Consider the following 15799-nt stretch of genomic DNA (forward strand, 5'->3'; position numbering starts at 1 on the left):
TAGATCCCAATGGTTTAGTCTCACCAACTGGAATATTCATGGCTTTGCAGATTATTAAACCGTGTTATGCTTTAAGTTTATTCATGTCAACCTTCTTCACTAGGAGGAAAGTAAGACAACATACCAGAATGGCAAAATATTCATATATGATCCAGACCAAATTGATTTTACAGTAACTGGTAAGACTTTACATATATTTTATTTGAGCCACAAGACCGTAAATAAACCTGTTATGTGGCCAAATTAATTGCTACATAACAGGAAGTGTTACCGACTTTAATAAGTAGCTAAATACCGGCAGTGGTAAGGACAGGGTCCTTACAGCCGCCACAGACAGTGTTTAAACCTTATAACCATCACTGGATACATAACCATGGATACGGCTTCTTCTCAAACCACACAAAATACTGATGCATGTGTTGTCAGTTTCAAACGCGCTTACCCAGATCGTTCCTGAAGCCATATGCATCCTGGGCTGGTCTCCCTCCTCACCATACGGCCATGAGAGGAGATGCAGCTGGTTCTTAGCTGGCAGCTCAAAGCTTACAATATTTATTTTTTTTAAATATAAGAGTGCAACAAGAAAAAAAACTAAACATGTCAAATGGTATCTTAAGATTTTCCTCCCTTTTGAAATAAATGTTTGTATGTTTTGTAGTCCATTCCATCACTTCATTAAAATGACTTGGGCCCTTGGGTAATCAACGATCAATGACTAATTGGGAATAAAAATAGTAATAAAAAAAGAACAGATGTACTGTGACTAGGAGATAGGAACAAGTTACAAATTTCCCATTCTTTTGGGACCATGAAAAAAACCTTTATGACCCCTTTAATGAATATAACTAAGTCGTGTTTTTCTCCGATAACTAACTGCAGCACTGGCCTTTCAAGCTCTGCTGTATTTGGCTGTGCTTTTCATATTTTACTCCCCTCGATTTATTTTCTATGACCATTTCTAGAATCCAAAGTGCCGCTTGATCTGAAACTCATCCCAAGGAGGAGCAGTGCATGTGGCAGAGAACACACCCTGGACAGGAGGAGCAGTGCATGTGGCAGAGAACACACCCTGGACAGGAGGAGCAGTGCATGTGGCAGAGAACACACCCTGGACAGGAGGAGCAGTGCATGTGGCAGAGAACACACCCTGGACAGGAGGAGCAGTGCATGTGGCAGAGAACACACCCTGGACAGGAGGAGCAGTGCATGTGGCAGAGAACACACCCTGGACAGGAGGAGCAGTGCATGTGGCAGAGAACACACCCTGGACAGGAGGAGCAGTGCATGTGGCAGAGAACACACCCTGGACAGGAGGAGCAGTGCATGTGGCAGAGAACACACCCTGGACAGGAGGAGCAGTGCATGTGGCAGAACACACCCTGGACAGGAGGAGCAGTGCATGTGGCAGAACACACCCTGGACAGGAGGAGCAGTGCATGTGGCAGAGAACACACCCTGGACAGGAGGAGCAGTGCATGTGGCAGAACACACCCTGGACAGGAGGAGCAGTGCATGTGGCAGAACACACCCTGGACAGGAGGAGCAGTGCATGTGGCAGAACACACCCTGGACAGGAGGAGCAGTGCATGTGGCAGAGAACACCCTGGACAGGAGGAGCAGTGCATGTGGCAGAACACACCCTGGACAGGAGGAGCAGTGCATGTGGCAGAGAACACCCTGGACAGGAGGAGCAGTGCATGTGGCAGAACACACCCTGGACAGGAGGAGCAGTGCATGTGGCAGAGAACACCCTGGACAGGAGGAGCAGTGCATGTGGCAGAACACACCCTGGACAGGAGGAGCAGTGCATGTGGCAGAACACACCCTGGACAGGAGGAGCAGTGCATGTGGCAGAACACACCCTGGACAGGAGGAGCAGTGCATGTGGCAGAACACACCCTGGACAGGAGGAGCAGTGCATGTGGCAGAACACACCCTGGACAGGATGGCCGTCCACCTGAGAGCACTTCAACCACTTCACTCTTCAAAATCAACACAGAAAAAAAACCCCACTGATGAATGAAGTAGTCAGGTGATGAAATCAAACTGTGATGAAAGGTTTTAGCTTAACGCCCAGTTTTTTCAAAACAGCTCAGGAACCAAGTTGTATACGATGGCAGCGACCTAAAGGTTCCGCCAAACTCCTGAGAGATGAGTCTGTACTTCAAAGAACTGAAAGCTGCTGCTTATTACATATTACATTATATCATATTATATTATATTTGTGCACTGTTCTGCTTGTCCTTTGAAAATTCTTTGTGTTTCCAACCAGCAAATATTGGCCTGTTCCAACCACATCCTAAATATTTTGTCCAAAAAACATGGCTTTTGATGAGGACAAGTGATTTGTCACCAAGGCTGAAGGCTCCTGAGCTATATAATTAAAGGGAACTCCATGACATTAAAAAATAAAAACAAAACACTTTGGGAGCAGAATGTTTGTCTGTGTTCTACAGATTCTTGTGATGGCACAAATGTCAGCCTGTTGCTATTGACTGTGTGTGTTGATTATGTTTGTATTACATTGTGGAGACCATTTTCAGGTCCCCACAAAGATCTGTGAATGAAATCAAAAAAGTAAAAATGGCAAAAGTATCAAATTTGTTTGGTTACTTATGGTTAAGGTTTGGGCTGGGTAGGGGTTAATCCCTCCCCTTTTCAATCCTTGCTTGACCCAATGATAATACTAAATAATAATTCTATATATGACATTATTTTTGCATTCTGCCAAAAGCAATATCTACTATTCCAGCATTACTTTCTCCTTGTAAATGTGCACAAATAATGTAACATTCCTTTTATGGAGTCGTTAGATGCAAACCATACTGGCAACATTTTCAATTATACAGAACTGTACTGTGTCAGGCTAATTATGCAGAGGACCTATACCCCCTTCGATGGTTGTGGGTACGTTCCCTCCAAACTGTGTCTAGTTCCTGTCCAAAAGAGAAAGAGGACTGTTTGAGGGTTGTCAATAATGGAGACCATTGTTGCTTCACTCAGTCGCCTTCGCTTCAAAGAGCTTCCGGAGTTCTTGCTGGGTGCAGCTGAATGCCTACAAAGTCCACCCCCCACCAAAGAGCTGAGTTTGGGTAGAAGGGGTAGAGGGTGCCTGCCACCCAGCACCAAAGAGTCAATTAGGCAAAAATGCATGACAAAAAAAAAATCTAGCATTGTTTTCATTAAGAAGCCGCAACAGCTTGCAAACCCACTCTTCTCCATAACACTGCCCCACAGATGAACTAGGTTAAAGGGAATATATGAGTTTCTTAACAAAAAAACTTTGACCTACTTTTTAAATTTACTTTGATTAAACAGTTAAACTTAAAGCATTATGACCACCCCAGTACCAAGTAAAGTCTTGCTTGATTATTTATATAGTACTATTTTCTTTTATTATTTGGAAAATTATACTTACAGGGGCCCAGATAGATTTGTATAGTTTGTTAATCACTTATAATAAAAACAAATTCTATACAAATTTATCATTTAATTGTATTTAATATATTTATTGCAGCTCCAGATAGACAGATACACTATATTGATCCTAAGGAGAAAGTCAGTAATTATTCTGAAAAGCCAGCAGAGACCAGAGACCTTGATGTGTAATTACCACCTTTTACCACATGGCATCTCAGTGCCTCAGGTTCAGTGGAAAAGAATAAACAACCCCTGTTGTATGGAGATGCAGTGCCACCTGCTGGTTGATTTTCACAAAACATGAGAGAAAAACTTGAAAGCATGCTTAGAAGGGATCCCCTGACCACCACAAAGTACCAAACATATGGAAAGAATAAAAGTGCTTCATAATGTGAAGAGATGAATGATGGGAATTATATTACGGGATTTTCCTGGGATGAATGCAAGAGGGCCGGGTTTGTGATTCACTATTTAATCCCAGTTAACAGCTGGGGGCAAGATGGTGGTCTCTCAGCTCCAGCCGACACCAGCAGTATACAGCATTCCGCATATTAAGCAAGTTAATACTGAATTTTGATTTCTTAACCAAAATCAATACCCCCAAACTGCTGTTTATTTATATGGATTTCTGTAATTAATAGAAAAACATTTAAACAGATAGAGTGTTTAATTTTTATGTTGGGGGGTGTGGGGGTCAGCTTACTTAGCAGAAGTTATTCATGTAAGGAACAAACACCCTGCTTCTCTCAGGAAAGGATAACCGTCCAGGACAGCGAGGTAGACTGCAGCCAACAGCTGTATTCAATAATGAGGTGCAGACAATAGAAAATATTCAATATGATGACAACAAAGAGTAGAGGCACACTGAAGAATAAACATTCAAGTCGATATCTAAAAATACCACCGTCTAAGTGTTGTCACCTTAACAGACATGCTCCTATCTATCTAAAGCAGAGGTGCTCAACTCCAGTCCTGGAGGGCCAGAACCCTGCACATTTTTGGGTTTCCCCTCATTTAACACACCTGATTCAACTGCTTGTGCTAATTACCATACAGCTCGTGAGCTGAATCATTTATGGTGGAACAGGGAAAGAACTAAGCTACACAGGGCTCCGGCTCCCCAGGACTGGAGTTGGGCATCCCTGATCTAAACCCTGCATTTCCCTGAATACAAGACACTGGGGAAAGCCGCTTATCCAAGATCTGATGATAAGCAAATTATTATTCAGGTATTTTGCTAACACTTGTCTCATAAGACTTCAATTGAAGACCGTTTTCCGAAAATGGAGTAAAGATTAATTGTGGTAAAGGTAAAGCAAAAGCCAGCAATCATTTGATGAAATCTTATTTATAAGTTATACAGAAGATGTAACTCGTTTCTGTGTCTGTGTCTTCTCTCCTGTCACCAGCATTCCCCAGTTCTGTTTTAGGAAAACTGTGAAACCACCATGAGCCTCATCTCCAGTAGCTGTAAGTCATACAGGTAACAACCACTCTCTGTACCAGTTACCCACAACCAGCTGCTCACTGGCTTACATTGGCTCAGCCAGCACTGCTAAAGTTCGAGGTAACAAAATCTCAGGAGCCAATTCATTATTCCCACTACTTTAACTTCTCGAAAGTAATCCATGTGGCAGTTTTTGATATGAACATATATTTCCCAAAATATTAAATCAACAAATGTCAATAAAAACATATGAAATACACAGAATGGATAAATACCACCAAAAAGCTGATGAGAGCAGAGCTGATCAATATTACCATCAGGCTCAGTTTTTGATGTCTTTTCTTTAACTCCAAGATATACATTATTTCATTCCGTCAACCCATAGAGTTATCAGCCCCCCTCCCACTGAAGAGTCACCCCATGCTTTATAGCTTTTTCAGGAACTTTTTGCACGTTCATTTAGCAGACACTTTCATCTAAAACAACATGCAACTGAAAAAGCCGCGTCAAATAGTCTCTCAATGAGTTGGGGTTAAAGGTCTTGCTCAAAAGCAAATTGTAAAAGCAAGAGTAAAAACACTCTGCCCAATTGATACAGGATTTGAACCCAGTTCCTTCAGTACGACAACAGAGATCTTCAACCAAATGAGCTATCCAGGTCTTTGGCAAAAATACGAAATTCTTCACAAATCTGCATGTCAACCTTGTGTAGGGGCCATGCAAACCTTCTCTGTATTGTTCCCATTTTAGCACATGTGTAGCCATAGCAAGCTAAGACCCCTCCACCCACAGCAATGATAAATACACTTATAGTCTGGTTCTTAACAAAAAACAAATATAGATAGAATACTGAATTTGAAACACGTGATATGTTTATCTCTTACTAATATTCATGAAAATGATAGTGGAGATAAAGCAAGAGCAACTCCAAATATTCAAGGGGATGTATTTTCAACAGAAATGTGGCAGACTGTAGCAAATGTAAACAGTTGATGGTAATGAAACAAGAAAAAAGTCATTAAATATCAAAAAGATTATAAGGACTTAAATTCAGCGACTGCTCATTGTCATGACATGGTTGCAGGCGAGACACTCAATCCAGCCATCAGTATGCCAGCACCTTCAAAGCCAGCCTCAACTCATCAGAACCACCCACATTCTGCAAATGAACTGTTACACAAGTCAACCTTAGCCTTGAGTTTACAAGTAAGTGGCTTAATATGGTTATTCTAATTATTAAGTTTATGGTCATTAAATAAAACTCATGGAAATGGTTAATTCTTTGGACTTCGGTCCACATAAACATACCCAGCTGACTTGATCAATACGTTACGTAAGAGCAAGGCCCACTCCAAACACTGTGCACCAGCTACACATCACCTTAATACAAATAACAGTAAGCTGACAAACCTTTGGCTTTCACATGTAAAAAGACTGAAAAGCAGTAGCACAACATAGCCTAGAATCTGAAATTATGGAGGCTGTTTTGTGACAATATTCAACAAATAATTAAAAGTCATTTAAATTATTATTTAACTCACAATTTAAAGGTTACCCACAACCATTAAATTTATCTGTCAAAGTCATCCATCAAACTCAGCGGACTCCAAACAAAACGTAACATCTGACTGGTTACATTGCGAACAATAACATATTGATCTTGCCTAGTGAACTCAATTCTCATTTATAACTGTTTGTCTTGCAGACCCTATCTTAACTGTTTGGTATCCATGGTAACTAGCTTTAGGATCTGAAATATGCAAAGTGTCATTACAATGTACAGTTCCAAAGTCATTGTTCCTATCCTAACATAGGAAAAGTGTGTCATATAAGCTTCCAAACTTCCTAACTCGAAGATAACTATGCAGCCCAGCTCTTGACATATAAATAAAATTTATATATCATACCCATGTTTTACCAATTCATTCCCTCGTTTTAGTTAAATCGTGACCACATTTTATTAATTTGTTCAAACAATATTGACGCTCCTCTACTTACAAACTTTCAACTTATGAACTTTTCAGACATACAAACGAAGAGGACTGTAAGTCCAAATTGTGTTCCTCGGACTCCCAATCCCTGTCCGCAACATCAATTTTTTTTTTTCTGCGTGCCAATTCCTTCTAGTATGACTTCTGGCCGCTACTCCCGCCGCGCAGCAGCGTAGCGTGCGTACTCCCAGCATCCTAGTTCTTACTACTTGTGTATACCTTTAAAATGACGACTTACAAACATTTCAAGTTACAAACGGCCGTTCGGAACGTAACTCATTCGTAAGTAGAGGAGAATCTGTATATTAAAACATGGCCACAATATATATAATTTTTTACTGCTATTGTCATGATAGGGCTCCGTAATGGGGCACCATACATTTCATTCGTTGTCTAAAAGCAATGAAACAGCAGCCAGATGCAGTATGTGGAGGCCAGTGAAAGTTAGGACAGCTTAACAGTCCTAATGTTAGGAGAGTTTATTTAAGATTTTGGGAAGTTAGGATGTGATACAGCCCCAGGAAATGATTATAAATGAGGATTTAATGGACTAGGTGAGATCGATCTGTTGTGACTTAGTTCGTAATGTAATCAGATGTTAGATTTCGTTTAGAACCCACCTACTGAGTTTGATGGGTGACTTTGACAGATAATTTTAATGTTTAACGGTATAATTTAAACTTCAATTTAAATAATGGTTTAAATAAGTTAAAATACATATTTATAAATAACCATTTAAATGACATTTAAATATATTTACTGAATATCGTCACAAAACCCTCCTAACTAAATAAGGAAAGTTTCGGAATATTGGCACATCCTCTAAAAATACACAAGAAAATGGCCAAACTTGTCAAAAATGTACCCTGTCCTGGCTGCCAAGACAAGCACAGGTGAAGCCATATGGACTCACTGACAAACAGGAAACATGTGTATAGCACACAGAAATGAGCAAAACACAAGCAGGTCAATATAGGAAACAGATCAGTTCTCCCGAAAGCCCAGGGACAAAGGCAGTGAGAAAAAGGAGCATGACAGGCAAGAGAAAGAGTGGCTTCCATGACACACGGGAGATGGGAACACAGATATGCACGGCATGCCCATTTTAAGAAATGCTGATGGTGTGCAATGCAATGTGGTAAGGTTAGAATGAGTGCTTACAGATTCCGACATTCCAGATGGGCTTTTCATTCTTTAGAAAGTCAAAGGAAACAGCGAGGAAAACCATTGCTGTGATGTACACAGAGGAGTGGATAAGAATGGATAGGAATGGGTGGAGGACAACTTTTACAGTTTATAGAACAGAGCAAGTGCCAAAACAGTACAGCCATTGACCACCAGGGAAGAAGAGCAACATAAGAGATTAACTTAAAAAGATGTAAGAAAAAAATCAGTTGCACATATTCAAAAAAAACATTTTGCTTGAAAGAAGCGTGAGAACAAAGCATTTCGAAATATGGAACGCTACACACCACAAGTGGAGACCCAAAAGCAAAATCACTTTGGAGGATACACACTGATATTACACTCAGAGGGACTGTCGTTACCGATTATATCAACATACACAGGTTTTATTACACATCACGCTAGTCAGAATGACAGTTATTGTACAGCAAATCTGTAGAGTTCCCAGGAGTGCATATTTCTCTTTTTCATTAACGGAATCAAAATAACCTCGACGGTGATGTCCCTGGCTGACAGGTGAGCGGAGATTCGCAGACACAAACATCTGAATCACAGAAAAGCAAATAAGAAAATGAAAGTCTCCCCCATTTTAACAAAAAGGAAAAGCAGCTTGTGGTGGCAACATGTTCTGCCTTTGCGATTAATTTAGATCAAACCCTTCAAAATTCTGGCAGAGCCTTTCGAGAAGCAGCCGTCCTACAGTGCAGGTATCCCCACCACACACCCCTGATTGGTGAGAGGAATGGCCCAATTACAAGGGGCCTTCTACGGGACGGGGCCAATTGAACCCGAACAGCTGAAGTACTGTACAAATCACTGTATTGTTTGTATCATCCATTTGCTGACATTTAAGCCTTGATTTGGGACCAATAAGTGGCATGAAAAGGCTAAAAATCCATGGCCAGTCCAGGCCCTCCCACACGCACAAATTTCAGTGGCTTCAGAATAAATGGGGGAGGTCAATGAAACCAAAATCGTATTTGTAAATCACTATGATCATTAAATTTGACCACATTCTCAAGGAAGTAAGTGGTGAAGGAGGTTAAAGGAGGGGTATGAGAAACATCGCTCATGGTATTTTGTTTTTACAAACAAAGAATCTGACAAAACCTTAATACCCTTAGAATATTAATACCTTTGGTAGGAATATGACATCCTACCACCAAGTACAGTATTTGCTATCACCAGCATGGATTATTCACCAATAAATCTAACATTTGATATTAATTCCATAATGGTCTTGCTTCTGCAAATTTTAACTAACATTTACCATTTCCATTAATATATAGCAAACAAATCCAGTTTGCATAAGGCATTTTTATGTTGCCATTTCAGAGGAAGCCAACCAAAATTTTCAGGAGGCCTAGTTGCAATAGCCTGGACCAAAACAAAGAAAAAGGCAGCCGACATGAGGTACTGGTAGGTATTGCATGGAAGCAGCTCTAAAGCTTCATCTGCCTGCACCTCCCAGAGCAATAACTCCAATCAGCAACTCCATGTGAAATTGGTGATGAGCCATAACAAGGCAACAGTTCCACCATGCCCGTCACAATCAAAAAGAGAGGAAAAAAAAGAGAGAAAAAAACTGTTCTGAGAGCTCGCTCTACGCGAAAGAAGGCAAAGAGGGACTTTGGAGATGCCGGCGTGCGAGTGGAAACAAGACGACGCTATTGCTTCCTTCCATCAGTGCCAAAAGTACTCCACTTCAAATTGAAACTGAATAAAGGTTTAATAATTACCCTCATATTATGCAAATATTAAAATAGTACAAAATGTATAACTTGCATAGAATTGCAATAAAACACACATCTATACAATCACATGTTCCTCTATAAAGGTAACCTATACAGGTATAAGCACTACTATGTTAAAGGAAATCTTCAGAAGAGTATTGGGGCCTGCAGGATTTCTTGCTTAGTCAGATAACTTGTCGGACTTATAGTAGTCGGTGCTACATGTAAGTGAACAAAGATATAAGTCTATTTAAACCACCTTAAATCTGACAAGCTATCCGGTTAACCAAGAAGTCCAGCTTTGTTATATAAGCATGTTCTAAGACACATAACAGAAAAACCCACACATTCCTAACCAAGCCCAACCCTCCCCCTTCTCCACCAATATCAGGGCACATTACTACCTCAACAGGAATGAAGCACCGTGGGTCGAGTAGCAACAAGCCAATATGCTGACATACTGAACAGAAACTATTAAGCGAGGGTCCGCTGGACGACCTTCCTCATCCAAACAGGGCATGACGTCACACAACTTGATTAAATAAACTGAAAAGAATACTCCAGATACAAGTATTTGGCTGTATTGCTGAGACCGCGAGTTTCACAAGAAAATGTCAAAAATATTTGAACCAGCTAATCAGGTACTATGACTACAATCATTGTGCACATTACTGATTGACAGAATAAGCAAAGACAATAACAGCATTTCCCATCCTTTCCATTAGACAGCATTTTCCAACCGGTGCATAGCACACCGGCTGAAAAAGACTGGGTTTTACTACACCCTTATCACATTATGCAAATACATATTAGCATTGATGATCTGCTGCTTATAGCAAATAGATTATATAAATAGATAGATAAACGAAATCATGTTCAGTCTTTCAGATTCCCATTGGAATGTACATGCCATAACATCTTTGTATGCAAGATTACTTAAGTAATTATGATGTATTGTTCAATTAAGTATATATATCAGCCAGAGGACAGGACTGGAGCAACAAATGCCATGAACAAGACAATCATAAAAAACTAATTTTAAATGATGCCTTGTTATGGAAACCACTCAAATATTTTCAGATGAGGAGAATATACAAAAAGGTATCAACACACTATATATGGTTTGTCACATCTGACAAAAAGGCCAAATTGCATAAGAAATAAAAAGCATGCCACATTAAAATCAAATGTTCATGGTGTAAAAAGAAAGACCTGCATCTTGATGAGGAGACATCCTACAGAGGAACTACAGTGAGAATCCCAACTTAAGTGGCCTTCAGCCAAGTCAAGCACCTTCATTAACATAATTAAATTGTTACTGTATTTATAAACTAATATATACTATATGCTAAAATTTAATAGCTTAGTGATTTTCTATAAAAGAGCTATTTCTTTAAAATGGGCGGTCATCACAGATGGATTTTAAGGTACCCTTATAAACAAAAACAGACGAGACTGACCTTGGAAAATAATCGGGAATAATAATTTTCTGTGCAGGAAGTAGTTTTTTGTTTCCCAAACACTGTAAATTCCCACCCAGTTTTCAGTTTAAATAAGGTGGAAAAAGCGAATTGTTATGAACAGCATCCTGTCTGTGCCCATGGAGTTTCGGCGTTCCAGCACGGCCCCGGCCAGCTTGACGCAGGGATCGGCGTGGTACCAGAAAAGCTTATTTTTAAGGGACTGTGGGATACTCATTCTAAGGGACGGAGGTAAAGGTCACTCATATCCTGCCATTCAAAACGCGGAAGTGTGCTAAGTATATAACACGGCGGCACTCAGAGACATTTCCCAGCAGGGGCCGGCATCAAGGAGTCAGGGGGGCGGAATTTACGACCAGCATCTCCATCTCCATCACCATCTCCAGGCCACAGCAAGCCACAGGAACCCACCAGGACCATGCATTTCGATTGTCAGCCTTGCTGTATGTTCTTGAAGTGCCACCATGCTTATCTAATTTTTCTTTTAAAGTAAACCGATAACATGCATCGCGAGAACAAAGGCAGGACAGGTAATACTATTACTGGGGCTATTTACTTATGCAAACTGAAGGCAGTTTTCCATTAATTTATAATATTGGCATTGCCACTTTGCTCAAAAAAATCATTTTCTTACATAAATCATTCAGATGTATATTATTCATTTATACACTGTACATAAATATACACCCAAAATATACTAAAATAAAAAAGTGGATAAATACTCAATGGAATAACACACAATGACTAAGCTAAACAGAAAATCCACCTCATGTCTTGATAAGAAAGGGGAGGAGTTGAGAAGGGAAAATTAGCACTAAACAGCAACAGTCCAAAAGGTCATAAGAAGTTTAAGAGATTCAGGCATACCGGTCTAATCCAGTTCCTCCCCATTTTGTTCACTGCGTCTCTCACAGCCCCGTGACGGTACCAACGGCAGCAGAAACGGACACCTGTGTGTGTTCACTTATTAACTCTAATGCGATAACCACAGGACAGTCATACGCAAGTCAATGGAAAGTACTGATATGAGCTGACAGGATCCCTCCGAGATCCACGGCTATTTTTAACCGTGAGTAGACTTCAGAAATGGATCATGCCACAAACTGGTTTTCTGAAACTACACTGCACAGGGCAATACAGCCAGGCACGTTTAGCTTAATATTTACTCTGACCTTTCAGTTAAGAACAATAAAGTCAGCAAACTGGACTGGCATTCCCACCACACCTGAACATGACTGGTACCCAAAGAAACAAATAAAAATAATGAAAATAACACAAGCAGTATCAGAAATCTTCAGAGTATTTAACAAGACATTGAGTAGAGGTATAGTGATTCCAAAAAGGTGTTGATTTCCTTATTGCCCAGAAGTTGTTTTTCTTGCTTTTGGAAAAGGTGTGCAGCACTGGCCGCTGGCTGGTAACTCCTCAGATGCTGAAGCTAAGCACCTGCTACACCCAGGCTAAACAGCAAGTGTCATGGGGGAGCCTGGACACCATCTCAGGCTTCACAAACATTAAGGTGATTCTTCAACACTTCACCAAACCATGTGCAAACACAGACTCATTTCAAGCATTTACAATTTTTCATAGTTCATGGCTCTGAAAACACACTCCAATGGGTTACTACACACACACACACACACACACACACACACACACACACACACGAAAGACAGAGAGAGAGCCAGAGGAAACCTTATCCCTACATCACTACTCTTGCCGGTCTGTAAAACGAGCCTCGGAAAAAGGAAACTCCAGTGGAGCCTTCATTGCTGTAACAGACTTAGTCGTAACTGAAGGAAATCATTTACTGTAGGTCTTATAAAAGGTAGTATTATTTATGCAGCAAAAATTATTTAAAGTAAACCACAGTAGCCACTGAGCCAAATGGAAAATAACTAATATTTTTACGCAATTAAGCAAAAGAATAAAGATGAATATTATTACTAACTATATTAATATATAGTTATATAAGCTTGTTTTCTGTCATTAATAACAGTTAACAAAAATGAATGTATTACTTATTAATGCAACTTTACACATTGCATCAGGACATTTTACAGACTGTACTAAAATATACATCTTTACATTAACAAATACTGCAAAGTTTAAGCAAAAATAAACTAAGCTCACAAAAAGGTGCAAGTCTTCCCACATTTCTGGTCACGGAGTAGTCATTTTACACACCATTACCACCTTAAACAGGGCACTGAAAAGGTCTAATGAGCGTCATTAAGTCCCAACAGCAAGAACAGGGATATTTAAAGAACCAAAACACAAAGACCTGAGCATCAGCGACTGACTAGCTCTGATATTCTTCATATATACACAAAGATGATTTGTAAGCAGAAATCACAATACAGAACACACAGTGCTCATAAAAGTCTTACAATGCTTTCTTAATTCTGTAAAAATGTTGCAAAGTTATTAATTTCATAACAAAAGTCCATTAACAAGCAAAGTTTAACACATATGCATATATCCTGAACGTTACTTCTTTTTAAATGTCATAATTATTTTAACTGACTCATTCAGTTCTGTTGCCATTTTTGCTGTTAATTGCAGTTGTAGCCAATGACTTCCAAAGGGATACCAAAATGAACTTTTTAACACTGGACGGCTCTTTTAGAACTATAATCCGGGTCTTAACATATAACTACTTCAATGTTTAACTTAAAACTACTGGTTGTTTCTAATGATAGTGATATATATATTTTTGCTAAAAATTATGATTTTTGTTTTAAAACCAATAAATTTGCAATATTTTTAATGAATCAAGCAAAACATTCTGTGAGTATTGTATACTCCAGGGCAAATGGGTGCACAAGCTTGAATGATTCCAAAATGTACACGTCAAACTGTTTATTTTACAACAGGCCAAAATAACCCCAAAAAAACAACCAAATGAGATTTTTCCTTCACCAATCAGCTAGTCTTTACTGCTCCTGCAGTAGTTATGTTCTCTGAAGAAAAGGACATATTCCCTGCTGGCATTCAGCAACAAAAATGTACTTTACAGAGTCCATTCTAATTCTATACTCAAAAGCAAGTATCAGCTGACAGTCTATCTGGTCAAACGTGTACTGACTTGACTTTACAGAAGAACCCAGAAACATCAGAGTATCTCTAGATCAGACTATGATACTAGTAAAATGTATCCTATGCATACATTTCACTTCCTTCATTATGAGTCAAAGGAAAAAATCCTATAATAAAAATGTTAAAACACTTGTAACCACAGGTGTTCTTACCATTTTTTTTACTCAGAAATATAATTTAAAATTAGTAAATCATGTAGCCATTACCATCATAAAATAAACTATAAGCCTGTTACAAGCCAGCAGCATGCACACCTACCTGAAAATACCCAAAACGTTAAGGCAACAGAGGAAATATTTAAACTGCAGGCACTCTTGCATTCTCACTTGCATTTCTGAAACTTTAAAAGGCATTTTAACAGATTAACCCTGGCAATATGACCCAAAATATATGTATATGTAATGTAGGGACCAAACAATTCATTGGCCACCTATACTGTACAGTAAGGTTTCAGATTAGTAATAGCTGCATACCATTATTCTTACAAATTCTTGCTATAACAGACATACAGCCAACCCACTGAAACTCATCCCTATAACATACAGCACAAGAAAATACCTCTTTCCTCATTAACTTCAACTATGGAAAACGGTACGAGCCTTCAGACCCAACTAAGACTAAATCAGTAACACAAGTCCATTTTGCAACAAAACCAGTGTCAGAAATTAAATTATATATCCAGCTTCAGGCTGTTGTTTGAGTTGATACTCAACAATGAAATGGATGAATGAATCTTTAAAACCATTTAAGGAAATCATAACACAGAAGCTACATACTCAATGGCCACTTTGTTAGGAACCCCTATGTATTGCAAGACAGCATACGATCTTGACTCCCGAAAAACTTCAAGGTAATTTGCATCATGGTATTTTTTAAGATTCATACTATTTAGAGGTATTGGTTTTTCCCCCAAGTTCACCCTTAACAGTATTACTGACATCATTCATTAGATTATTATTGTATATTCAGCTTGACAGAGTCATCTTTTATTGATTATAACCGTGCACTTGGCTCAATAAGAATTGTTTCACTGACGTTTTATTAGATTAATAATGTATATTTAGCTAGATAGAGACAGGCTTTATTGATTATTGCCATATGTTTAGCTTGGTAAGAGCGTTTGCTGGACCGGCATGATTTTAATATTACCATGATAAATCGATATTAGGGATTTTGCTTTACAAATATGCATTTAATTGCAGACATAATATTACATGTAATCCAAATTTTCAGGCACTGAAGCAGTAGCTGAACAATTACAGTCATGTGAAAAAGAAAGTTTCAGTTCTATAGATTTACATATCAGGACATAAAACAGTCCTAAAGTTATACAATTATTTAAATTTAACCTCAGGTGGAAAAACAGCACACAACAGATTGCACCGTCATTTTTTAACAAAAATGAAGAAGCCATGTGTGAAAAACTAAGTACACCCCATGATC

General features: G+C 39.1%; 1 protein-coding gene and 1 non-coding gene across 4 annotated transcripts in view; both read right to left on the reverse strand.

The window, feature by feature from the left end:
• The window catches only part of arl15b (ADP-ribosylation factor-like 15b), a 95636-nt gene that overhangs the window by 71160 nt on the left and 8677 nt on the right, over positions 1-15799 (reverse strand). The window contains exon 1 of one of the 3 annotated variants that reach the window (XM_072714454.1): positions 12125-12242. The exons of 1 other annotated variant lie outside the window; for it this stretch is intronic. In XM_072714454.1, coding sequence (XP_072570555.1) covers positions 12125-12148 — 24 coding nt within the window. In that variant the 5' untranslated portion in view covers positions 12149-12242. Of the gene's footprint in view, positions 1-12124; positions 12243-15799 lie in introns of those variants that run through there. One more of the 3 variants, XM_072714453.1, reaches the window with a different exon arrangement.
• Positions 5535-5639, reverse strand: LOC111850011 (U6 spliceosomal RNA). The gene has a single exon (XR_002839687.1). It is a non-coding gene; the product is annotated as a U6 spliceosomal RNA (small nuclear RNA).

This window comes from Paramormyrops kingsleyae, chromosome 7 (genome assembly GCF_048594095.1).
Source record: "Paramormyrops kingsleyae isolate MSU_618 chromosome 7, PKINGS_0.4, whole genome shotgun sequence".
Taxonomy (NCBI): Eukaryota; Metazoa; Chordata; class Actinopteri; order Osteoglossiformes; family Mormyridae; genus Paramormyrops; species Paramormyrops kingsleyae.